The sequence below is a fragment of the Talaromyces marneffei genome, chromosome 5, assembly GCF_009556855.1.
Source record: "Talaromyces marneffei chromosome 5, complete sequence".
NCBI classification, from domain to species: Eukaryota; Fungi; Ascomycota; class Eurotiomycetes; order Eurotiales; family Trichocomaceae; genus Talaromyces; species Talaromyces marneffei.
The window spans coordinates 852268-877018 of NC_072352.1; the positions used below are offsets into that span (position 1 = coordinate 852268).

General features: G+C 45.5%; 11 protein-coding genes across 11 annotated transcripts; 3 read left to right on the top strand and 8 right to left on the bottom strand.

Moving 5' to 3' along the window:
• Positions 1-112: 112 nt before the first annotated feature.
• Positions 113-914, bottom strand: EYB26_006630 (uncharacterized protein; the record flags this gene model as incomplete). Its single annotated transcript, XM_054265906.1, has 4 exons — positions 113-336; positions 404-476; positions 546-673; positions 740-914. 4 exons carry the CDS (start codon positions 912-914, stop codon positions 113-115), a joined length of 600 nt encoding a protein of 199 aa, XP_054121881.1.
• Positions 915-1625: 711 nt separating this feature from the next.
• On the bottom strand, positions 1626-2640 carry EYB26_006631 (uncharacterized protein; the record flags this gene model as incomplete). The annotated part of the gene is made up of 3 exons (XM_054265907.1): positions 1626-2056; positions 2128-2200; positions 2269-2640. 3 exons carry the CDS (start codon positions 2638-2640, stop codon positions 1626-1628), a joined length of 876 nt encoding a protein of 291 aa, XP_054121882.1.
• Positions 2641-4241: 1601 nt separating this feature from the next.
• EYB26_006632 (uncharacterized protein) lies at positions 4242-5777 on the bottom strand (the record flags this gene model as incomplete). Its single annotated transcript, XM_054265908.1, has 3 exons — positions 4242-4343; positions 4402-4906; positions 4981-5777. The coding sequence occupies 3 exons, from the start codon at positions 5775-5777 to the stop codon at positions 4242-4244; spliced, it is 1404 nt and encodes a 467-aa protein (XP_054121883.1).
• An 849-nt stretch (positions 5778-6626) lies between these two features.
• On the top strand, positions 6627-8534 carry EYB26_006633 (uncharacterized protein; the record flags this gene model as incomplete). The annotated part of the gene is made up of 3 exons (XM_054265909.1): positions 6627-7062; positions 7120-7414; positions 7469-8534. 3 exons carry the CDS (start codon positions 6627-6629, stop codon positions 8532-8534), a joined length of 1797 nt encoding a protein of 598 aa, XP_054121884.1.
• A 1629-nt stretch (positions 8535-10163) lies between these two features.
• On the top strand, positions 10164-12853 carry EYB26_006634 (uncharacterized protein; the record flags this gene model as incomplete). The annotated part of the gene is made up of 7 exons (XM_054265910.1): positions 10164-10502; positions 10552-11229; positions 11285-11566; positions 11619-11882; positions 11938-12115; positions 12173-12462; positions 12515-12853. The coding sequence occupies 7 exons, from the start codon at positions 10164-10166 to the stop codon at positions 12851-12853; spliced, it is 2370 nt and encodes a 789-aa protein (XP_054121885.1).
• Positions 12854-13626: 773 nt separating this feature from the next.
• Positions 13627-14391, bottom strand: EYB26_006635 (uncharacterized protein; the record flags this gene model as incomplete). The annotated part of the gene is made up of 3 exons (XM_054265911.1): positions 13627-13688; positions 13746-13781; positions 13857-14391. 3 exons carry the CDS (start codon positions 14389-14391, stop codon positions 13627-13629), a joined length of 633 nt encoding a protein of 210 aa, XP_054121886.1.
• A 2096-nt stretch (positions 14392-16487) lies between these two features.
• On the top strand, positions 16488-17256 carry EYB26_006636 (uncharacterized protein; the record flags this gene model as incomplete). Its single annotated transcript, XM_054265912.1, has 2 exons — positions 16488-16517; positions 16582-17256. The coding sequence occupies 2 exons, from the start codon at positions 16488-16490 to the stop codon at positions 17254-17256; spliced, it is 705 nt and encodes a 234-aa protein (XP_054121887.1).
• An 89-nt stretch (positions 17257-17345) lies between these two features.
• Positions 17346-18248, bottom strand: EYB26_006637 (uncharacterized protein; the record flags this gene model as incomplete). Its single annotated transcript, XM_054265913.1, has 3 exons — positions 17346-17577; positions 17645-17751; positions 17808-18248. The coding sequence occupies 3 exons, from the start codon at positions 18246-18248 to the stop codon at positions 17346-17348; spliced, it is 780 nt and encodes a 259-aa protein (XP_054121888.1).
• A 562-nt stretch (positions 18249-18810) lies between these two features.
• Positions 18811-20437, bottom strand: EYB26_006638 (uncharacterized protein; the record flags this gene model as incomplete). The annotated part of the gene is made up of 2 exons (XM_054265914.1): positions 18811-20295; positions 20357-20437. The coding sequence occupies 2 exons, from the start codon at positions 20435-20437 to the stop codon at positions 18811-18813; spliced, it is 1566 nt and encodes a 521-aa protein (XP_054121889.1).
• Positions 20438-21039: 602 nt separating this feature from the next.
• On the bottom strand, positions 21040-22764 carry EYB26_006639 (uncharacterized protein; the record flags this gene model as incomplete). The annotated part of the gene is made up of 3 exons (XM_054265915.1): positions 21040-22003; positions 22064-22363; positions 22421-22764. 3 exons carry the CDS (start codon positions 22762-22764, stop codon positions 21040-21042), a joined length of 1608 nt encoding a protein of 535 aa, XP_054121890.1.
• A 718-nt stretch (positions 22765-23482) lies between these two features.
• On the bottom strand, positions 23483-24547 carry EYB26_006640 (uncharacterized protein; the record flags this gene model as incomplete). Its single annotated transcript, XM_054265916.1, has 4 exons — positions 23483-23620; positions 23691-24158; positions 24211-24299; positions 24370-24547. The coding sequence occupies 4 exons, from the start codon at positions 24545-24547 to the stop codon at positions 23483-23485; spliced, it is 873 nt and encodes a 290-aa protein (XP_054121891.1).
• Between the last annotated feature and the right edge of the window lie 204 nt (positions 24548-24751).

Sequence of the window (24751 nt, forward strand, 5' to 3'; positions counted from 1 at the left end):
CCTTCAAATCTTCCCTTCCATGAATTCCACATATCTTGGCCCCTTTCTCCAAGATCACCATGATAAAAGTCTCTGACAGGTCGCCCAGATAAGAGGACATAGTTGGCAGCAACTAATATCCGGGATTTCCGTATGTTCCCGTGTGGCATATCCTTCTCAAGTCCTTCAGCGATTCCATGCGTACTGTATTTATACCCTGAATCGTCTTGCCGTTTTTGTACAGTCCGGCACCGGTACAGCGCGCAAGGAATGCAGAATAATTCAGGTAGTCATCACATCTTTCCTGTACATCCGAGAAAGACATAGTACTATTTTCTTCAAGTATACTGTCATGCACTGCATGTTGGCTGTTGTCAGCTATGCAAGTACGGAGAAGGTCCACAGTGTAATAGATTATACACACCAGAATACCTATTCCAATCTTCGTCGACTAGCGAACCAAATATCGGGTCATCTTTATAAACGCTATAGTCATTCTGACTTTTAAATCAGCCTCCTACTGCATGAAACTTCTAACAAACAGGTCTCGCTATTGATTCACTTACATCCCAAATCTTAACCTGTCGAGGCGGAAGTTTGTGAAGTTCAAGGAGCATTTGAACCAGGGCATCCTGCCGGCAATCATCGTACCGAAGTATGCGCCCAAGCCCGCAGATCAATGCGTCCAGACCACCTAAAAAGTTGATCATGCCTTTAGCTTTCTCCTTCTGGAAAATTGGTTGTGAGAACAGGAAATCACCGGCATAGAATGCGTCGATTTGCTGTGCTGCTTCTTGAGGAGTGGTACCATTCTCTGATAACAATCGTTTAAAAATGGTAGCTAGTTCACATGTACCGTCTCCTTCATAATCTTGGGATATTTCTTCGTCTAGGTATGCGATACCTGCATCTCGACTGACTGATGCTTTGGTCATTGTATATGGAGAGTGGATGTTGGTCACTGACGATGTGTTGTTGTCTAGCAAAATAACAGCCAAATACTATTAGAGAGTGGCAAATAAAGAGGTTTCTTTAGAGTTGGATATACAATGTTAAATACAGATTGCTCAAGGTTGTAGATGAAGAAGTAAGTTAACTAGTTAACTATCAATATTGATGCGTGAGTCAGCTTTAGACGTGGTGTTATGTGTGATTGGTGGGCTACCTAGCTATAGCCCGACCCACACTTTCTATCAGGCCAGCGCTTAAATGGGCTTCGGCGTCAAATCTATAGCTTAGAAGTGAGATTCCAGGTTTCAGTTTCATATAATCCTTGTTTGGGCAATGGCAACTATGCTTGAGTGGCCAGAATCTAGGCGCCCTTTATGTGGCATTTATAGAACGAACACTTGACTGCTGGACAGATGAAGTAACATTTGAAGAGTCAAATTGTATACATGTGCCGTCATTACCAGTTCAAAAATGCACAAAATGCTGACCTAAAATATCAAAACTACAATTACACAATAATAGTACCATCCTTATAAAACCTTCTGCACGACCCATATGCTTTTACCTAAGTCCTTGTAGAATGGTGCACATCGACTTTGCCCATTCGGAGCCTTTCTATAGCCTACCATACGAAGCTGTAAACTGAAGGTAATATCCTATTATTACACTAAGGGATCTCAACAATTTTTCGGAGCTTAATAATCTACCATTATCTTGTGAGCCTTCCTGGTGACTTCTTTAATTTCAGGGTCCTCGTCCTGGCTATCCGCAACCACTTTAAATCTTTCCTTCCACGAATTCCACATGTCTCGTTCCATTTTCCCGCGATCACTGTCTGATGGGTAGCTATAACAAAAGTCTCTGACAGGTCGCCCAGATAAGAGGACATAGTTGGCAGCAACTAATATCCGAGATTTCCGTATGATACCTTGTGGCATATCCTTCTCAAGTCCATCATCGATTCCATACGTACAATATTTATACCCCGAATCGGTTGTTTTATTTTTATATAGACCAGCACCGGTGCAGCGCGCAAGGAATGCAGAATAATTCATGTAGTCGTCACATTTCTCCTGTATATCTGAAGCAGACGTAGTATCGTCTTCATCAAGCATACTATCGGGAACTACAAATATTGGGACCCTCGTTATCACTATGCCACAAGCAAGAACTTTGAAAGGACGCCACTATACTCACTAGAGTTCATGTTCCAATCATCATCCATATTTAAATTGAACATGGGATTATGTTTGTAGAGCTTACAGTCCTCCTGGTGCTCAAGCCAGCAACATATCAGTTAAGAGAAATTCGTTAGGGCTCTGGTGCAGTTTGGCTTACATCCCAGATCTGAGCCGCGCGAGGCGGGAGTTCCAGCATCTCAAGAATCAACAAGAACAGAGTATCCTGTCGGATATCATCATAACGAAGTAACCGTGCGAGTGTGAAAATAAACTCATTCAAGGTTCCTAGGTAGCCAGGCATGCCTTTGTCTGGCCGGAAGCGAAACGTGGGATCCATAGGGAACCAGATGTCTGAGTAAACGGCATCAATTTGATGTGCTGCATCACGAGGAGTTATACACCTGTCTGTAGCAAACAAGCTCTTGAATATGGTGCCTATTTCATAGGTAAGATCTCCTTCACCTGAACTGTCGATTTCCTCGTCGAGATATGCGGTGGCCGCATCAATGGTCGATGTAGTCTCCGTCATGGTGTACGAAGTGGTGGTCATTCAGGCCAGGTTCAATATAATAATCCAGCGCCAAAATTAATTCGTTAGTATTTCCGTCACATTTGAGTAAGATAGAAAGATTTATAGATTGATGAACATCAAGAAGGAAGATATAGACGGTCAAGGTTTGGTGCCTGAGTCAGGTATGAAACACCACCATTGAATATTATTGGCGAGCTACCTACCCTGGCGGCTATTCTGTGGCTACAAGTTGAGAGTTTAAATACTGCTCCTAAGTGCTTTTCATAGGTCGCTTCAAAATATGTTCCGCTTTGGTTTCTCTAGTACGTCTTTGGTTGGGGTTTACACGTCTTTTTTTTATTTGAACCTCCATAGACGCGGACTCCACCCCTTAGAACTTCAGCGGCAAATATATGGTTTACGAATCAGGATACAGGTTCGCTATGCATATACGATATCAGAAAATCCTTGTTTATTTGCCATAGGTTGTCTAAGCTTGATGTTAGAGTATTGTACTCAACCTTAGAGCTTTGTAGTCTGGTCCGCAGCTGTACAACATGCATGTACCAACCTATATAATGAGGTTGAACAGCGATTATCTGCCACGATAGCCAAATATAACCCTTTGTATTGTGAATATCTATGCACCGCTACCATCTATATCCAAATTGCATGATAAAATTTTACCTGTATCTCAACTGAAAGGCCACATACGCAACACTAATCCATGACGAAATTGCAACTGTATCGCGCCGCGTAATTTAACGATACACTGTAATATGTAACTAATAAAACAAAGACTGACAGTGAAACATACGCCCCGCTGCGGATCAGATAAGATGCAATCAACAAATCAGATAAGAGCAGCCAACAAATCATAAATGGGCTCACCATCAGATAAAAAATTTTCCTCATCCCGTGTCGCAATGAGTCAATTAGTTTGTTTACCGGGTCCCCGAGCTTGTCAGGTACATGCCCAATTGAGTTTCTCCAGCAGCCGGATCATGCCACTTTATTGTGGACTGTGCTGTTAGTTAGGAACCTCGGCTGAGAGTCGGTGAGAGAATGAGTTACTCCGTACTGTGATTCATCTGTGGAGAATGGCATCGTATGGTGTGCCGTTGAGGGCAATCTCTAGTTTAAGACATTCCATTGCATGGAATGGCAGCTTACTGGCATAAACAAGAATTTTCATATCTTTCGTGTAGACCCCTCACTCTGACGAGTCGTGACTAGAGCCGCCGGTATTTGATCTGAGAAATAAAGAGGCGGAATGCCAAGTTTACTACTAAACTTTGAATATCTGCCACAGAAAGTCTTGTGGAAGAAGCAAGAGGTTATGATAACGTATTCAAATGCTCAAGAGGATATTCACCCAAGCCTCAATGGCAGTATCTCTATATTAGTAATTGTTGGTTTTCTTTTCTACTCTTCATAGTGTGTGTGTTGTTGTCACTATGGAAGAACCTTACATTGAAGTGTGCGCGGCAGTCATCAGTAGGTAATATCAATTGCTCACAATACACATCAGTTTATACTCCTATCTACATACAAACAAAGAAAGTCGCTTTCGTGTCTCAAGTTGAAATCAAAAACATGCATGAAATAACTGAAGAAGCCTATAGCCTGGCTTTTTTTTCCACCGTCTTTCTACTGGCGTTGATCGAGTCTAGCAGTTCGTCCGCTCGTACGGCAAGAATGGATAGAAGAGTGTCGCTGATCTAGAAGCCTCACTGTTAGTCCCAAGTCATATTTAAATGCATAATCTGGACAACTTACTCCGTGCGTGGTCTCGCAAGATCCCTGCATCCAGATGGCAGCATCCCTTACCACCGAACCGGGTCTGAAAAGTACACGATAATTCCTTTGCACCAACGACCCATTCTCTTCGGACGCAGAAAGCAAAAGCGGCTTCAAGTCCTTTAGTATACCGGCAAAGGGTTTCCGCTGATAACCGGTAGCTACTACAACAACGTCATAGGGTTGCGTTGTGACTTTGGATTCGCCGGTTATCGTGTTTTTCAATTGAAGGCTCAACGCATCGCCTGATGCGGATTTCTTAGCGCCGATGACTTCGCTATTGTGGTAAAGGGACAACTTCCAGTCCCTAGGGTCGGGTGTGAGGAGTCTTTGTCGGTACATCTTTTCGTAGATGTGCTCGATTAGGGGCAGTCTCACGACGCTGTAGTTGGTAGCTTTGTTCTTCTTTAAGCTCTGTTTTCGGTGGGCCGAGTCGAGGGAATAGAATTCATCGACGCTGGCGGGGTCGAAAATTTCGTTGACGCTGGAAGAGGCATTGAGATTAGAAATTGCTCCTAGAATATATATGAGGGGGAGTGATGCATTTTGTCAACTTACAATGGACTGTCATCACTCGGTCTCAGAGCAGAATCTCTGAAGATAAGAGATACGCGCGATTTCGGATATCGAGATTGCAAATCCTCAGAAATCTCGACTGCACTCTGTCCACTTCCTACAACAGCAAATCGGTACTCGGCGTTCTCATTCTGGAACTTTTGCGGCACCCGCTTCAAATACTGCGACGAATGCACAATTCGATCGCTAATATCGGGGCTCTTCAATCCCTCCGGAATCGAGTATTCACCGCCATTGGCCACAATAACATGTTTCGCGAAAATCCGCTGCACATCACCAGATCGCACATCCCGTGAGGTTACCCAGAAGGAGTCAATAATGGCTGAGCCAGTCTTCTTTCCTGGGCTAACTCTCAAAACCTCCTGGTTGTATCTCACCTGATCGCCGAAGTGCGACGCGCACCATTTCATATAGTCATTAAACTCTTCGCGGAATGGGGTTTGTGTAGACAGATTAATGAAGTTGGCAAGACGGTCATGTTTGTGCAAATAATTCACAAATGTAAAATAAGATTGCGGGTTGCGCATAGTGGCCAAATCCTTCATGAAGGAGATTTGCATTTTTGTTCCGGGAAGAAGCATGCCGGTGTGCCATCCGAACTCTGCTTGACGCTCCAGGAAGAGAACGTTTTTGTTGGATGAGAATCCACGCTCATGCATTGCAATTGCAATTGCAAGTGCTGCAGGACCAAATCCGACACATACAATGTCATACTGGGAGCTTTCAGGACTGGCCTTGGAGGGCGCATCAATGGCCGAGGAAGTTTGAATTGACTCCATGAGTTTCACTTTTGAGCAATGAACTAGTAAACCAATGGATGCTATCAGCAAAGACTGTCAAGGACTCCTGAACCACTTGAATTGTGTGAAGTGTAAGAAGTTAAAACAAAATATTTCAAAAGCTTTTTTAGAACCTCAACACGCAACTAGTTAGCAAAAAAATGTCAAAGCTTCTCCTCGTACGATAGCAGTATCGGAGAACTACGTATATTTCGCCTCATGTGATAAACAAACCCTTACAGCTAAAAAACTGGCTTACGTAGCTTACTATAGAGGCTTGAAAGTGCGAACACGAAAGATTTACAGCGGGGGCGCGCTTACAAGAGGAAGCTACAGCCCACCATTGTCCGGTGTCGGATACACGCCAGATACGATTCTTTCTGTCATGGTCTCCATGTGGGTGTCACTCATTTAATTTGATTTAAATTATTCAACGAATCAATTAAAGCTCCCCTGGAGAATCGGCCACAGATTTGCGCCAATGCTGAAAATACACAGGTGGTATTCTTCTGGGTGGGTCATTGTATCGTATTACACTGGTATTGTGTATCTTACCATACGGTAATACATAAAATGATCCTTTTCTATTACAATCGGCCTTGGATCGGCATGTCCATCAGTATTTCACGAGGCCGCAAGTGCCTGGCTTAAATTAGGTCTGTATTTGTGTATTGACGTCAATTTTAAGAAGGGAACCGTGGCCGGGAAGAAGAAAAAAAAAAAACTCCCGAACCATATAGGCGATTGGATCTTCTTCTGTTTTCATACCATGTACTCTGCTGCGGACTGAATACCATAAAAAAGTACGGTACTATTTACTACGATTGCGCTCTAAATACTATCCCTATCATGGGCGCCGATATGCAGTCTAGCGTAGCAATTACGCGCTTGCAGCAGACGCAAGGACACCTCTTCCCCGAATATACCCAAGCGTCTTTGCCCCAAGAATCCATCGTCCACGGCCCAACAACACCCGAACTATGGGAAATCACACTTGCGGAACTCCTCGAACTACAATGCCTGGAGCACGCTGACCGCGAGTGTCTGGTCGTTCCATGGACGAATACAAGATGGACCTACAGACAATTACAAGTGGAAAGCGAGCGATTGGCACGGGGGCTACTTGCAAGCGGAATCCAACGTGGCGATCGTATCGGTGTCATGGCGGGGAACTGTGAGCAGTATGTTTCTCTGTTCTTTGCTGCTGCAACAGTTGGAGCAATTTTGGTGGTTATCAATAATACGTATACGAAGGCAGAGTTGATGTATGGGTTGGAACATACTGGTGAGATTCTATTCCTGGTCAAGGAAAGTCTTTTTAAACTGAATATGATTTTTTTAGCGTGTAAAATGTTGTTCATATCGCCGACAATTGGTCGTCATTCTTTGGAAGACGCTATCAATTGCCTTGAGAACGGAGATCCATCTCACACTCTCCCGGACCTGAAAGACATTGTAGTTATCCGTGGAGAATACCGGAACTTGAAGACGTATGAAGATGTTGTCCGCGAAGGACAAAGTGTTCCACGAAACGTAGCATACCGTCACGCCAACGTCGTCAGTCCATATGATGTGGTCAATCTACAATTCACAAGTGGCTCGACAGGAAACCCCAAGGCGTCCATGCTGACACACCAGTAAGTGTCCTCACAACGTACTAATCTCAAAGAACAATTACTAAAAGTTCATAGCAACCTAATCAACAACTCTCGCTTCATTGGCGACCGTATGGATCTGACATATTCGGACGTCCTCTGTTGTCCACCCCCTCTCTTCCACTGTTTCGGCCTTGTCCTCGGTCTCCTCGCTTGTATCACTCACGGCGCCAAAATCGTCTATCCCAACGAAACATTCGATCCCGCCGCTGTCATCGACGCAATATCAAAGGAAAGGTGTACCGCTGTCCACGGCGTACCCACCATGTTCGAGTCCATATTCGCGGTGCCCCGACCAGCCGATTTCGACTGCACTCGCCTACGAACAGGCATCATCGCCGGTGCACCAGTCCCATATTCTTTGATGGAAAGACTCGTCACGGAACTGAACATGACCGAGTTCACTAGTAGCTACGGCTTAACGGAGGCATCGCCCACATGTTTCAACGCATTCACACACGACACAATCGATCGACGACTAACCACCGTCGGAAAAGTACTACCTCACGCCAGCGCCAAAATCATTGATCCCAAGACCGGACGAACGGTGCCCATCGGCCAAAGGGGAGAATTGTGTATGAGTGGTTACCAAGTGCATAGCGGATACTGGAAGAATCCGCAAAAGACGACCGAAACACTACTACGAGATGAGGATGGAAAGGTGTGGTTGAGAACGGGTGATGAAGCGGTTTTTGATGCAGATGGGTATTGTACAATCACAGGAAGGTTCAAAGATATCATTATCCGTGGAGGAGAGAATATATACCCTCTTGAAATCGAGGAGAGATTGGGTCGTCACCCGGCCATCTCACGCGCAACAGTTATCGGGGTCCCGGATAGTCATTACGGGGAAGTTGTGGGTACGTTTATTGAATTCAAGCCTGATGTCAAGCAGTTGCCCTCGGCGGAAGATCTAAGGGACTGGACGCGAGAGGTGCTGGGCAGACATAAAGCGCCGCGATATCTGTTTGTGTGTGGATCGCATGAATTGCTTCCCAAAGTCATTCCGCAGACTGGAAGTGGCAAGGTTCAGAAGCAGGTGCTGCGAGAGTTGGCGTATAAACTGGTACAGCAGGGCAAGATGGAGACAATGCTTGAATGATATCTAGATAAATCAGGAAATTGAGATGTTCGTTAAGATTGCGAGCTTGTGAGCAAAAAGAAACCAACTTGGGGTTTTTGGATTCCTAGTTTTGCTACGTTAAGACTCACAATATCCGAATATGGGAATTTGAAGTATGCATCACTGGATTTTTGTATGCTCTTTGTGATTCAGTATCTGTATACTGCAGCCAAGCAAGCAGATTGTACGGGCATGATGCCGGGAGCAGTCACAGATGCTATACTCCTTCACGCCGTTTATAGGCGGCGCTCAAAGGCTCGCAAATGGGCATACTATGTTGTGCGAAAGTGTATTTGGGTGGATTTCTGAAGCTGTGTGACTTGGTTGAGAGAAAGTCGTCTAGATCAGATTGAGCTGTGGCCATGGGTGCTACGGGTGCAAGTCAATAAGTCAGTCCGAGATTATAAATTATTGTCGCATGCAATGCCAACAGTACAATATCGGGGGGAAATTAATTTAATGGATTATGAAAAGCAAATTCCACTACCATGAATTAGACTATACTTAAACTACATTATGTTCAAGCTCGTTCTGTTTACCTACGTACAATCCTCTATGACCAGAAAGTCTCTTGATAGGATAATTTCGTACGGCGGATAGTTATTGAGCCGTCCTCACTAATAACTAGTTAACTAGTTAAGTTAATACTAGAATTTTATATAAATGGCCTGGATTGATGAGTCTCATTGGCTCTGAAGAAAATCAATCCACACCTTCTATCCCTGCATGTTTTACCTGCCGACTAATGCACCTATTGAATGGCCTCACTCAATCTTAGCCGGGATTATCCGACATCTGATTGTGTCGTGGACTCGAACTGTTTCTAAGGTTGCATTGACCGACTCGACACGGATAGATAGATGCATCCATTTATCAATACGACATGAGGAGACATTGCGGCGTTTTGTTTGCAAGTCAACACCACCTGCACGTATGGTCCATGGAAGTGTGTTAGATTACTGCAGAGTAAGTGTTTGTGAAGGTTCAGCCAAGCGAGCTTCTAATATAGCCTTGTAATTGTATGGCCCTGGGCGCAACAATGTCAGTTGACCCTATCTCAGACCACCACCAATTCCTTAGTTGACCGGGGTATAGTGTGGTAACCAGCTCCGGAGATGTTTCGATTGGTCAATCTCAATTTCGACGTCGGAGGCCAAATGTGAGCTTATCTTTGCCCTCAATGGATCATAATCCTATTGTCAACCTATTTGGAATATAATTTGAACATAATGAAATGAGAGTCGGGTCTATTAACGTTGAAAGTTGAAAGAAGCTTGCGCCCAAACGACGCTAGCCCGATCAGGAAGGTGCCGCTTTCGTCTGTCGATGGCGCAAGATACGACCTCAAGCAACGTGATCTCCAATTAATCTTCTTTTAATTTTGATTTTATTTTCGTTTGTTTGTTCGACTGTTTGCTCATTTTGCCTTCTTATCGCACCATGCTGGCTATCCCCGGCTTGTTTTTACGCCAATAATTACTTACCTACCTACCGGCCGGACGGCGACGGTCTGTGGATCTCTATAAAGATAGAGCGGAGGCTCAAAGCTTGTCTTTGTTTACATCACGAGTGTCGTATTCCCCCCCACCACTCGTACCGAGTTGCGCCATGTCTACCATCGTGGTCGAACGCAAGACTAGGGACCTCAACGCTGAGCTGTCTAGCGACAGTGCAATCGGTGGTGAAGTCCACTCCGCGCATGGCGATTCAACGACTGTCAAAATGGAGGCCGACACTGAGATCAAAGGTGCTCCCCCTGTGTACAATACTGACGACGCCTACGATGAGGATGGAACCAGACACGACATGGTCATCGTCACAGGCGCTGATGCTGCCAAGCACCTCCTGCCCTTGCGAGATGATGGCCAGCCATCGCTGACCTTTCGAAGCATCTTCCTGGCCACGATCCTCTCAGGGTTTCAAGCTGTCATGTCTCAAATTTATGAGGTGAGTTGACGGTAACACGGGTGGATAGCAGCAACACTGACACATCCAGTTCAAACCGACCTATGTTAGCATTCAAGGAACGTTTATCGTCATTATCGCCTACTTCCTTGGTAACGCCTGGGCCAGATTCCTCCCTCGCGGTGATCGATTCGAAGCGCGATGGAGAAGCAAAGGAGGCCAAGGTGAATTGCCACTGTGGATCAAGATCGTCTCCTTTCTCAACTACGGGCCTTGGAATCTGAAAGAGCACGCCGTATGCGCCATCACTGCCAACTCTGCGTCGAACGGAATGGCGAGTGCCATCGTATTCGCAGCGCAAAATCTTTTCTACGATCTGCCTATAAGTACAGTAACCGTGATTCTGAGTACTCTCTCGATCGGTTTGTTTGGCTACGGTATGGCAGGCATCATCCGTCCTATTGCTGTGTGGCACGTGGAGTCGGTCTTTTGGGGCACTCTTCCAATAGTCAAGGTTCTTCAAGGACTCCATTGGCAAGAGGTTAAAAACTCCAAACCTCTTCGCTATTTCTGGTATGCTTTTACGGGAATGTTCGCATTTGAGTGGTTCCCTGCATATATTTGGCCGTGGCTCAACTCTGTGTCTATCCCATGTCTAGCTTCCATGCATGCTACTGGAGACACAGCAGCGGTACTCACCACTATCTTTGGCGGTGCCCTTCCCAATGAGGGACTCGGCCTTTTCAATGTTGGATTCGACTGGCAATATGTAAGTGGTATAAAATTATGGCGTAGATGGCACAAGGATTAATTGAGTCGTGCAGATCACTTCTTTCCAGACATCGCTCCCTTTGAAGTTCCAAATAAATTCAGCCTTTGGCTATTTGGTGTGCTATATTGTCATGATTGCGATATACTACGGAAATGCCTGGGGTTCAAAGTCACTACCGTTCATGTCTTCTCGTCTTCTCACAGCTAGCGGCAAAACTTACCCTGTTTCCAAAGTCTTCAATCACGGCGTACTCGACCAAGATGCGCTGGCAACTCATGGAATTCCTAGGCTTACAGGAACATTTGCGTATGGAATGTTCATGGCAAATGCAGCTGTAGGCTATCCTCTATCATTACTCGTTAAATCAAAACTGATCATAATAATAGATTGGGGCTATGATTGCACATTGTATCCTCTTCTGGGGCAAGGATGTCCTTAAAGCGTACAAGAGCACGAGACAAGGACACTCCGACGATCGCCATCATCAGTACATGGCAAAGCATTACAAGGAAACGCCTTCATGGTGGTACGGTGCCGTTATTGTTATCAGTTTCATTCTTGGTCTCGTTGTTTCTCTCAAGGAGGACATTACCCTACCGGTTTGGGCCTACATTGTCTCGTTGATCCTGGGAATTATAATCGGACCCTTTGTAAGTGATCCGATACCGTATAGTTGGAGGATACCAACTGACTCTCTTACTTCAGAGCACTATTTTGTATGCGCGATTTGGAAACGGTATCGCTACAAACAATTTGTCAAAGTTGGTCGCTGGTCTTTTGGTCCCTGGACGTCCGGTTGGCAACATGTACTTTGCTGCTTGGTCGCACAATGTCATAAACAACACTGTCAATCTCTGTAATGACTTGAAGATGGGCGAATACCGTGAGTATCTTGTATCAACCCATTGTCATTTGTTACCTTCATCTGACGCGTCGGTAGTCAAAATTCCTCCTCGTGTCATGTTCATCACCCAGATATATGGTACGGTCTTGGGTGCTTTCGTCAATTATGCTGTCATGATTGCCATCGTGACTGGAAACCGCGAGCTTCTTGTTGACGGAAATGGCGATGCCTCCTGGAGCGGTGCGACTATCCAAGCGTACAACACCAACGCCGCCTCATGGGCTTTGGCAAAATACCTTTACAAATCCGGTACTACATATTCAATCGTCCCTATTGGTCTCGCAATTGGCGCGGGATGCGTCGTTGTCCATCGTGTTGTGGTATACGTAAGTTTACATAGTTTTTGCTCTTTGAGTGAGCTAAACTGACCTTGTCCAGTTCATGCCCAAAATCCGAGGCTTCTCGCTCTCAGATTTCAACTTCCCTCAATTCATACAGTATGCAGGATTCATTCCATACAACTCACCGCAAACCTGTGTCATCTTCAACCAAGTTGCCGCCGGCTTCTTCGTTCAGTACTACCTTCGCAACTACCATCCGCGCATTTTCAAAGACTATTCGTACCTGATAGCGGGTGCTTTCGACGGTGCAAGTCTGCTGGTGCTGTTCATTTTGTCGTTTGCTGTGTTTGGCGCTGGTGGTCCGTCCGTGCCGTTTCCGGCTTGGTGGGGGAACAACATTAATGGAAACTATGACTTCTGTCCAGTGAGCGATTGATGCTGTCAGTGATGGTATTACCTTCAGTTAGGGGGGTTGCCATGTACCTTTGACGAACTCGTCTAACACCCAGTCATCTTGAAGTAGGCACCACAGAGATAGGAGAATCAATTGTTTGTTGAGCAGCAGCAGCGACAACAGACCTCGGGTACTCCAAAAAATCTCTAGGAGTGGACTTGACTGTTTGCGAATGATAACTTAGCTATCAGGTCATTTAGGATAGAACTACATATTTATCTTTGTTAAGCAAATACACTCGAACATACGGCTGATATGCATACCTAGTAGTATGTAGGTAGAAAAAATAATTTGTCATTACCAGACAGCCTTGAGTGGCTTTGATGCCCCTCTTCCACTGTCAACAAATCACACCACTCTTCGAACCGCTGGATATGGGATTGAGACCGAGCTAATAGTATTTGCATCTCCTTGCGTACAATCATTGAACCGTCAGGATTGACTATGCAGGCATTGTATACCAGCCTCGCTATGCAACTAGCTAAACGAACTGATCGAAACGAACGTGCTTAGGCACTCTCATGAAACTTGTGTAACATTCACCGGACCTTGGAATTCGCCATTTTTAATAGCATCTATACATTCATGCTTTCTCTGGTCTATTGTATGTCCTGTTGAACATACTGACGAGATTTATACATGATATAGGATTACCGTGATTAGGGTTGTACGTTCACTCTCAAACCCTAACGTCTCGTTTGAGCTCATGGTGATTTCCTTCGTCTTCTGATCGCGATTCTTTTGTTCTTTCATATTCAGAGCACTTGCTTGGAACCCTCAAACGACCTAAAGTACCTAATTCGCAGCTTGCAAGGGCCTTCTCAATGACATTAGCTGCGGTTAGTCGACAATTGACAAGATCTTGTCATCATACTTGATAAAACGATGAGACCATAAATGATATCGGTGACTGGGACTCTAAGCAGCTTTCACAATAAACAGCGAATAGCCAGTCTAGTCCATTGCGATGCTTATCACAAGTCACCGGTAATGACGGGTAGTTCGTAGACACCCTCGCGTTGAGGATCAGGAACCGGAGCCCATCTTTCAATTTCATCGTGGTCACGCAGCCACCAGAGCAGCCTGAAATCAACCCTGCCCCATCCTGGCCAATGTTTATTTCTAAGGGACTTTTCATAAATTGTAACAATCTTGACGTAGTGTTCGCCATATTCCCATTTCAGCCTGTCCGCAGGCTCCGGCGCGTTTAGGATGGATTGAAAAACCTCATCATCGATTAAAAGACAATACGAATCAGTGACCTCGCCTGCCAGAGCATCATCGCCTAGTTCCACTGCTAGCTCAGCTTCCCTCTGGCAACGTCGTTCGTATTTCCGAGTTTCTGTCTCGTAATCATCGCCCCAGTTGATTTCATCGTCACCCATTTCTGGAATCAGCAGTTCTCTTTTGAAATCTTTCCGAATCTCATCGATAGACGCATTATTGAATTTCTCCCGGTCCCAGACTACGACGTTTGATAGTTCGTCTCGGTAGGTTGGATCTTTACAGCTGAGCTCCATGTATGTTTCCAGTTTCTCGAGCACAGAGGACCATAGCTCATCCGACTGAGGGGTATACACAGTTCGGTAGATTGCAAACCCCCACCAAAAGGCACGTTGTTAATTTATTACCGTGTGAATCAAAGACTATTATACTCACCTGGTATGGCTTGACCTCTTTTGCTTCGTAACTCATTTCTCTTCTGGAGTGAGTATGGTGAAGGAGGTTGATAGTCAGATGGGTGATTGGTAGGGAAGTCGGAGTACGGTACTTGAATGTGCGTGCCTAGCCTTGTGTACAACGACCAATCGGCTGCTTCCTTATGACATAAGCAGCTAGAAAACGTCTTTTGTAAAAGTAAATTTTGAGAAAAATCAAAAAAGGCACCGTTAAATAAGCGCTGAACCACACTTTGCCGTGTTCTTATTCCTCTTCGGGGAGCTCTACAACGGCAGGCCATGGGGTCCGCACAACGCCATAACTGAAGGCAACGGCTGAACACATGCCCCTAGGCGAGGCATAAAGTTCGCCCGTAAGAAATGGATTTATGTACAATATATATAGCTAATCATGGAACTAGTTAGTTAACTTAGGTAACTACATTCTCTTTTGCCATTATCCAGTTGCGAAATATGCGAAATTAATGTTCTAAGGACTCGCTGTGCGGATTATTTGTTCTTATAGTTAGTTATCTTATAATCAGATCTCATGATCTTCATCGTTTTCCCTTTGGTCAGGAAAAGAGAAGCCCAAATCCAATGGCGTCACATCCTTAATGATCATGGCGATTTGTTCAGAAAAGAATTCAGCTTCAACTTTCAAGAACGATATCTCCTAAATATCGAGGGTAAAATTCACTAGGAATATGCGCTGGTTCTGTATATAACCGGTCAGGCAGCTTTAGCATGTTTATTAGGATGTCCTGTTGTACAGCTAATTGTTAGTGGTGTAATAAACTAAATGAATGCATGTGTATATGGCTGAACCTACAATCCTACAGATACTAACATTTTAGTCTTGTGGTCCACTAACCGTCCTGCCTTGCACACTACCTCTAGCAGTCTAGACGGTGATTGTACAGTCTTAGACCAATACAAGAGAACCTAAAAATACCTGAATTGTGATTCTTTGCTATCAATCCGCAACTATCTGTTTCATTCCACATTCTAGCATCCTGACTTTCAAACATAGGCCGTCAAACATCGTGCAACTTCCTTGATCCCAATTGAGATCCCACTATAAACCTGATACTTAAAAATACAGACTACTTCTATAAAAATTATGAAAATGGTAGACTGTGTTTACACTGTTTACACTGTTTTACAGTCCTATAGGACTATCTATGGAAAGTCTGCCCATGGACAGCGACCCTCCACCCGCCTATGGACATCGGCGTCAGTCCCAACTCCCGTCTATGGGCGCCCATGGACGGGTCCCATGGGAGTTGCAGAGGGCTAACTAGTTAGTTAGCGCGCACAGTTCTACACACAATTATGTAAGGCCACCTGTGCCTGAGAAGTTAACTAATTTTCCCTCTTAGGTAGACACACAATACAATACATTACAGCGTCCCACTCAAATTCTCACGTACTCTATTCTTAGCTTCAGTTAGCTGTATTGCGAATCATCGAACATGCGGGGCCTAGGCTGTTTACTGCGTGGCATGTAGCTAGAATAGTCCACCGAATTGGCAGTATCCAGCGCTTGCCAATGCAGCTCGCGAGTGGCACAGGCATGTGTGCAGTCGCCAAGCCGATATCAGCCAGTGGACATAGTTATTGAGAGTGTAATAGGCGATGAAATCACACAATGCTAATCTCGTGAAGATCAATCTGAGTTGGCGATGGTTGGGGGCGCCCTGAAGCTGTGGCTTAGCTGTGGACATGATCTGATTGGTCTATTGGATCCACTTCTAGCCTTGCCAACCAATCACATGCAGGCCAGCGGCACATACAGCCTAATCGGGTTAAAGTCACTTCATGTGTCAGATTGTTCAAAATGTATGAAGAGGGAAAGTATATAAAGAGCTGATATCCCCAGATGTTTGAAGTCGAGTAGAAAATTGAGCAGGAAAACGAAGAATACAGAAGAATATTGAAAGCGACAATTGTACAACATGGCCGATATTTCATCCAAGAAGCTCGAGGTATGCGTTGATCTAAGGACCGGATATATAGTATACATTCCCCAATTCTGACACAAAGACACAGCACGAGCAACAACAATACGAACAACACATGGAGATGTCCAATCCTCCTCCACCAGCATATTCTGAACAGCAGCAACAACAACAAGCACAATTCAATAATGATGCGACATCAAAATACCCCCCACAAGCATACCACATCCAATATCCCACGCTAACCCTACAAACCGAAAACACCAAACTCCTCGGCACAGCCCTACGCATCTACGACCTGACCAATCCGTCAAAAGACCTATTCAATGTCAAAGTAAACGCCTTCAGCATGAACCTCCACTTCTTTCGGCCCAACGACAGAAAGCAAGAATTCGCATCCGTCAAGTTCCACCAATTTTCCATGAAAATGGATGTTGTCCTACCGGATACGCCGATGTTTACGATTGGAGTCAAGATGAAACGGAACTATGAGATGTCGTACCCTTCTCCCGCGCTGGGAGGGCAGATGGTGACCTGGAAGACGAGTTATCATTGGAAGACGATAGATTTCGAGTATAGAGATGCTTCCGGGGTGATGCTTGCGCGCATCAAAGCGAGTAATTTCAAATGGAAGAAGATGAGTCAGGTTGAGTTTTTTGGGGATGCCGCCACAAATCAGAGGCTGGTGGAGGAGGTTGTGGTTACTGGGGCGGCGATTTTGGAGTATGTACTTGTTATGAACGCTTGTACTGTGGCTGCTTCTTAGACTTGAGTTTTTGTTGTGTCTTTTGATATATACCTGTATAAATTATGATGTTTAGTCTATCTTCGAGATTTTTTCAATGGATGTTTTACCTATGATACACTCTTCACTGCCCGCACAATAAAATCAGCGACCACATCCGGCTTGACCAAAAAGCTACTATGTCCGGCATCTACCTCCTCAACCTTCTCCATCATATCTCCTACAACACTGATACACACCCTCTGAAACTCTTCGGGCAAGGCCTTATCCTCTTTGGAGATTAGATACCATCCCGGAATCTTTTCATATGCCAAGGGACCCTTCAATGGGGTGATCAGTGACCTATTGGATTGGTCAAAGTAAGTAATTATTCTTTCACAAACATGCAAGATGGTTGGGGTTGACTAACGCAGCTGACTGTGTAGTCAGATTCGGAAGCAGACTAGCCTTCTGGTCCTCAGGAAGCCCATTGTAAAAGAATTCTGTGTCGCCGGTGAACTTTATCACGCCGGTATCCTGTCCAAGTCAGCTAAGCCTTCTTAAAAAACGAGTAACTGACGCTGAACACATACAGAAACCTCAACAGGCAAATCAGACGACAACCCCAACTCCTGAAACGAGACCATGACCTGATTCAAGTGACTATCCCCGACTTGGGGAATATTGCAGGATAAGTACACGAGTTTGACTACGGCCGTGGCTTTGTCGCCTCTTTCCTCGCGGCTGAGACCACGAAGGGCCTCGGCAACAGGAACAGCGCCGTAGGAGTGCATGACTACGACACAATCCGCGCCATCCTCACCGTCCAGAATCTGCAATGCCATGGCCCGCAGAACATCGATATCTTGTTGCAGACTGCTCGCGGAGTTCAGTTCTGCGCTTGGAAGTTTTAAGTCGTTCTTGATGGAAGTATAGCCAGCAACGTTCAGCGGAGAGATTAGTGCGTCGAAGAATTCTGGGCCGTGGAATGCGCCGTGCACGAAGAGTATTGTTGGTTTTGTTGGCGGTGCCATCGTCTATCGATATTATTGCGGGCGATATGTACTGGAGGGTCGGAAGATCGATCAGGCTTCTTCGAATGTTTATTGATATACCTATCCCGTCTGCTAGATAAGTGGCACACCTTAGTTCCTTATTAAACCATTCTAAAATCTTTATTTAATTAACCACGCAGTCTTCCACCCCTCTCGGCCATTATACAGGTATGTCATGTCTCGCTGCTTGAAGATCGCCGTCCATGCTGAGTAATATATGTTAGAAATCAACCAACCTTAGCCACGCACGTTGGGGGGTTTTGTTGGTTACGTACGATGTGTAGACTAACGCGTGCAATCTCGCCGAGATGCGTCATCATAATATGATTGGTAAGAGATTTGTTTTCTAGAACAATTAATCCATCCAGAGGCTTTTTCTTTATATGCTAGCGATGTTTGGGAACGGATTATCATGGTTGCATAGTTGTGCTGAAGTTGAATTTTGATGTTCCTTGAATACAAATTATAAGATAATTATGTTCAGCCCTATGCCGGCTGTTTAAATATATACAAGAATAAATTATTTACAGAACCCGGATCATCAGAATAAGACCAAATCAACCCCAGACCGACATAAATAAACATCCCACCTCAACTCCGTCCCGGACTCCCAAAACCGATTGAGCGCCTCTCTCCCTCTCGTAAAATTCCCCATCCCCAGAGACTGCATAATCGACATCCTCTCATCAATAACCGCTCTTTCAGGCGTGCTGTCCGTCTCGCATCCCGCGCTGAAAAGGGGCCATATAAGCAGCACATTTGCGGGCGAGAAGGGTCGCACGTTTTGCAAAACGCGCAGGATGTTGGTGACGTCGTTGCGGACTTTGGGGTGGCTTTTGGGCAGGAGTTGGACCCTGCGATGGAGGTGCAACAGAGCCGTGTAGACGAAGGCTGGGTGGGTGTCGCGCAGTTCTTCGACGAGTTGGTGTTGTTGGTTGGTCCAGATGCCCGTTGAGATTTTCGGGGATGGCAAGGTTTGGAGACGGAGTTCGAGGATGTGGGCTTTGGAGTGCATGTTTGATTCCGAGGGATCGTCCACGGAGTGAATTCGGCCGTTGGATAGGCTTTCGTACTGAACCCTGGCCAGACTTCCGATTTCTGAAAATATGGGAACCAGATTCAACGAGTAACCACATATATCGTCCACAACATCTTCCGACGGATTGAATATCTTATGGCTTGTCCAGTAATTGGCGGTATTACCATCAACCTCTTCTTCCCGCTCATATTGTTCACCCCGATTAAACAGCGACAAACTAGCCGAGACGTCCAGCGCCGCAAACCACTTTATCAAATAAACATTAAGTAAATCCTCATTCAGACTCTTGTCATTCGCCGGCAACGACCTGATAAACGACAACAGCATCTGCCGAATCGCTTTCATATGCATCCTAAACAGATCCAAATTCCCATTACACACATCATTCGTGCACAGCGCCATAGCCGTCATCAGTGTGTCCGCTTTGAGTGTCTTACTGGCATCATCATGTGCCAGAGCAGCTCTGAGGCCGGAAATGGCTTGATTAGTGAATATGAGTGTCGTCTTCTCGGATTCGGATGAGGAAGATGTCATGCGCCTCGCATGATGGCTTCCGAAGGATGCAAGAAGGGCATAGAGTAGAGGCGGTGTTCCCATGGCGGATAGCATTAGTCTATCGATGAAGATTTTGGATGCTAAGGGGAATACGGTTGTGGCGGTTTTGGCAATGAGGTGGCGCATTTCTAGCCTGGAGTGTGCGTTGGCGAGATATGGTGAGGGCACGGAAGGTTTCTCTATGCGGCATATATCCAGCCGGATTGGGGGTGTTGGCTCTCGTGGAGATTGCGGCGATGATGGTGGTGAGACAAGAGTCCTAGATGCCGCCCGGCTGGTAGACCCGGTATTCTTGATGACATTTTGGGGAGTGCTACTCTCTCTCCTGCATGCCTCCAGTTGTTGACCATGTATGTAGATAAATTTCGATTCGTATTTACATTGGCTTGGGTATCGGATACACCTCGTACAGACCGGGACACGTAAATCGCACTGCCATAGATATCAGTGGGCCATCGCATCGACTCAGATTTGAGGGGGCATTAATTCATACCTTCACTTTTTTCCGTCGGCATTCTGTGCAGCCATTTCTTCTGCGTCTGATCGGCGTGTTTATTTGCCTTGGATCATCCATTGTGAGTGTAGGGCTAATTTTGGAGCATTTCGACGGTAAAAATTGGACAATCAATTAGGTTGGAGTTGAAGTCGGGTTGGAGATATTTATTTCTTATCGCTTCTCGTGGGGTCAACAGGTGCCGGTATGTGGATACCTACTTTCTTGCGCGCTCGGCATTCGTTCCGACGACAAGTTTATTGGTTCAGGGATATTTTGCGGAAAAGATCCTCGAGGTTTTTCAATCCAACGGCTGGAATCCTTCGAGTTCGCCTTGTAACATTCCCGAGGGGTATTGTGATCATATACCTTGCTGGCATGCCTACAGGAAGCATGATGGAGGAGAGAGCTTTGTTTGCAGAGGATTTTCTTCATCCATGCTGGGTCGATACAGAAACTACTTGCGAGCCCTCAATCGGAGAATGAAGAAGGAATTTCATAATTGGACAAGTCAGAGTCCAGCAACATTTCATTGACGAGGTCATGAGGTTATATATACCTAGGTACCTACGTTTGATGTTCATGTGCTTTTCTTATGAAGGAACCATATAGGATCTCTCATATATATCAATACATACACCGCTATTATACATTATACAACAGAAGAGCTTATCACAACAATATTACTCCCATAGCAAAGTGACAAAATGCCACCATTTCCGATTTCCATCGACTGTCCCTGGCACTTCTTCGATAATGCCCTCGACCTCATCCACGCTAAGATCCACCGAAGCCGGGTCATACAACCAGGGATCGCGCCAATTGTAGATTCTATGTCCGACATAAAACGCCAAAAATAACGGGATTCCCACATAGGCCGTGAAGAACGACGACGTGCTCCAGTTCTTGGGGAAGAATATATCAAAGCCATTGAGAAGTGCAAGGAATGGGAAGAAGACGAGGCCAAAGTACGATGCCCAAGGTTGAAGCTTGGATGAGTATGGCAGATTGGTGATGTTCTGGGCCTTGCAAGCCTTGCGAAAACGTAGGTGGACAATGCAGCAGCAAGTCCAGGAGATGAACGCTGACTCGTTTGTGAAGTTGATGAACCAGTTGAACACGACTGCACTGCTGCTCCCCAGGTTAAGGTATGCGAGGGGGCAGAAGAGTGCGATGGCCATGACGCAGCGATATGGAACGCCGCCTTTGGTGCATGCTAGGAACCATGAGGGTGCATTGCCGACTAAGGCTTGAGAATACAACGAGCGTGTCGCCATGTAGAAGAAGGAGTTTCCGGAAGACCAGGCTGAGATCAGGATACCGGCGTTGATAACACTGTCAAGGACGGGAATGCCGGCGTTCTTGATGGCCACGACAAAGGGCGAAGCACCGGCTCCTTTGCCGCCGCTGGTCAAAGCCGGATCGTTGGAGGGACAGATGACGCCTATTGCTAGGACGGAAGAGATGTAAAAGAATACAATACGGTAGATGTAGCGACGTGCGGCTTTGGGAAGGGTTTGGCGTGGGGAAGCCATTTCACCGGTTGTCAAAATCAAGAACTCGGGAGCGAAAGTGAAGGGTAGTGCGGCTAGAACGAGCGTTGCCAGTAATGCGATAAATCGACCGGTGTTGCCATCTAATATATACCTGGAGTAATGAATGAGCTTCTAGAAACTGCATTTAACAGATGGGGCATGTATTTCTTACTCATTTGCAGCTCCCGGGTGATTCCAGTACCGGAACCCGAGTCTATCATGGTCTGGACCACCACCAAAGAATATGACCACTGAAACAATCAAAAGTCCAGCCATCATGATAACTTTGAGTGACGCGAACCAGAACTCAGACTCGCCATAGAAGCGGACCGGCAAAGAATTCAGTGCGACAACGACAACGATCATGACGGTAATCCAGACTCCAATGTTTATTGGACTATGCCAATAGCTGATCACCAAGGAAGCGGCCGTGACCTCATACGGGGCGAGGATACCGAGGCAATAAACGTACCTTCGCATAATGTCAGTAAAGGAGTGTGGACAAACGACAGGAAAGGTATGTACTCACAGCCATCCAGTCGCGAATCCAAACGAAGGCGACACAACACGATTGGCGTAATAACTGACGGAGCTGCCTGAGACAGGCATCCAAGTAGCAATTTCCGTAAGAGCAGTGACAACAGTATACACAACAAAGGACATGAAGACAAATGTCCCTAAAAGGAAAGCAGGACCACCTTTGGCTAGAGTCTGGCCTGTACTGACGAACAACGCGGTTCCAATTGTTCCACCAAGGGCAAGCATTTGGGCATGTCTTGACTTGAGGCCACGCTTAGTGGTCTCGCCAGCCTTGACATCAGGCATGGCTGGCTCAATGTCTGATGAGACATTCATTTCTTTTTCTGTACCCATTGCGTCACGAGAAAAAGGATTACCTCGTGAAGTCTAGTTGTGCACAATTTCAAGAGCAAACAGCGGGGGTTAAAGAGGGGGGATATATAACGTCCATGATCACAAGAGTTTAAAGCACGGATGTTGTCACCAATGGAGCTACCTTAATCTCCTCTAAGATAAGAAGACAGTCTAGCCTAGTTCTATAATGATTCCATCAATATTACAATTTTTTTGAGTCTCCAAAATTTCCTACGGAGAATCGGACCAAGTCCGAGTGATAAACAAGGGCCTAGGCACGCTAACCGGATCAGGGGACATATGCGACTTTACCAATCAGAAAGCTGCGATAAGTCGGTCTTCTAGAACCCTTCCTTGGGTGAAATCGATGGAACGCGAAATGTGGGGATTTATTTTTCTCCGCCATCGGCACTTTCTTCAAGCCGTGCGACGAAGCTCATATGAGTAAGATGCTGTGTTCATTCATCAGTAAATATACGCGAAATTCTAAATTCCATATACCTAGGTAGTTCTTGGGAAAGATAAAGGATAAAGGACTAAAGTCTGACAAAATCAGGGAACGAAACTTGGAATTCCAGGAACACCCACTTTCCGCAGGTATCAACTGATATATTTCATGATTCTAAAGTTGGTTGGAGGACTTTTGCACTCATAATATGCCCTTTGGTTTTCACATTGAAGGTTTTCAGATATAATAATTTTAAAGAAGTTAAATAAATCACTTCAGCAGAGCTTCAGGCGAGACGAGATCAACCCATCCAAGATTTGGTTCGGATTGATTCCATCCCAGTCTCTGTTGCACAAGCTTGGAGTACGTCTTGACATCTTCGATGGGGTACGACAGATACGAGATCTCCTAAAGATAGGTACTATGGTAAGCTATCTCATACTGATATTCTGACACCATCCAGGGGGCAAAAGCTTACCTCTTGACGATAAATACCACCACACATAAACATAATATGAACCATACGGTTGCCCGTAGACTTGTAGTACTGTCCAGCTCCATGGTACAAACTACCAAGCATGATAAAAGCTTCACCTGCTTTAAGTTCTGCATCGATTACGCCTTTGTCGCCATTGGGTCCAAAGTCTGGTTGCTCATCACCCCATAGATGACTTCCGGGGACAATTCTGGTAGCCCCAATTTCGCGGGTTGTATCACAGCCAGGAACAAATAGACCCAGAAGCATGTCGCGGTTAGTATGGTAAGTGTCGACTTTCTGGTGTCGCGCGTGATGGTTTTTGTCATCACGGTGCAGTTTTTGAGCTTGAGCTCCGGGACGGGTGTCCATGGTTATGGCGATGGAGAGAAGAGGATGTGTTGTATTCGTCGAGGGCTCTTCATTGTACCAATTGGTTGTGGTGATGCCCAAGAATTCTTCTCCGAGATCCTACAATTCCGTGAATAGGAGAATTTCTCAAATGCGAAAGTTAAAAACCTACCTGATACAAAGGATCAGAAAAGAATTTCTCGCGGACTGTCTTGCTTCGCCCAATCAAGCGAGTACATGTTTTCGTACCTCCATTAAGAGCTGTAACCTGAATTAGGATTTTTTTCTTTTTCAAGAAATCTCATAAACGCATCATATTTGTCTTTCTCACCTCCAACCTGGCTGTTGTCATTTTTGTTCAACCAAGGATCAACTTCAAGTCTGGCTTGTTCAAGAGTTTGGAGATCTGTGAAGTTCTGAACAATCACGCATCCGTCTCGTTTCAATGCATGGATAAATTCTTCTCGGGGTGCCGAGTAAAGAATTCGCTGAACCGTTGGTGTTGCCATGATAATTTAAATGTATGTCCTTTTCACTGACGAGTAAGGAATCCTTGCTGTAATCGTGACTACCTTAACCTTGGATGTGTTTGGATCTCGGCCCTAAAGACCAAGCTTGGAAATCGTTGAATATATATGGATTGAGAATGCCTGCCATACACAATTCTCAGTCATTTGTCGAATTTGGTGAACTAAGTGAATGGCTTCGAAACC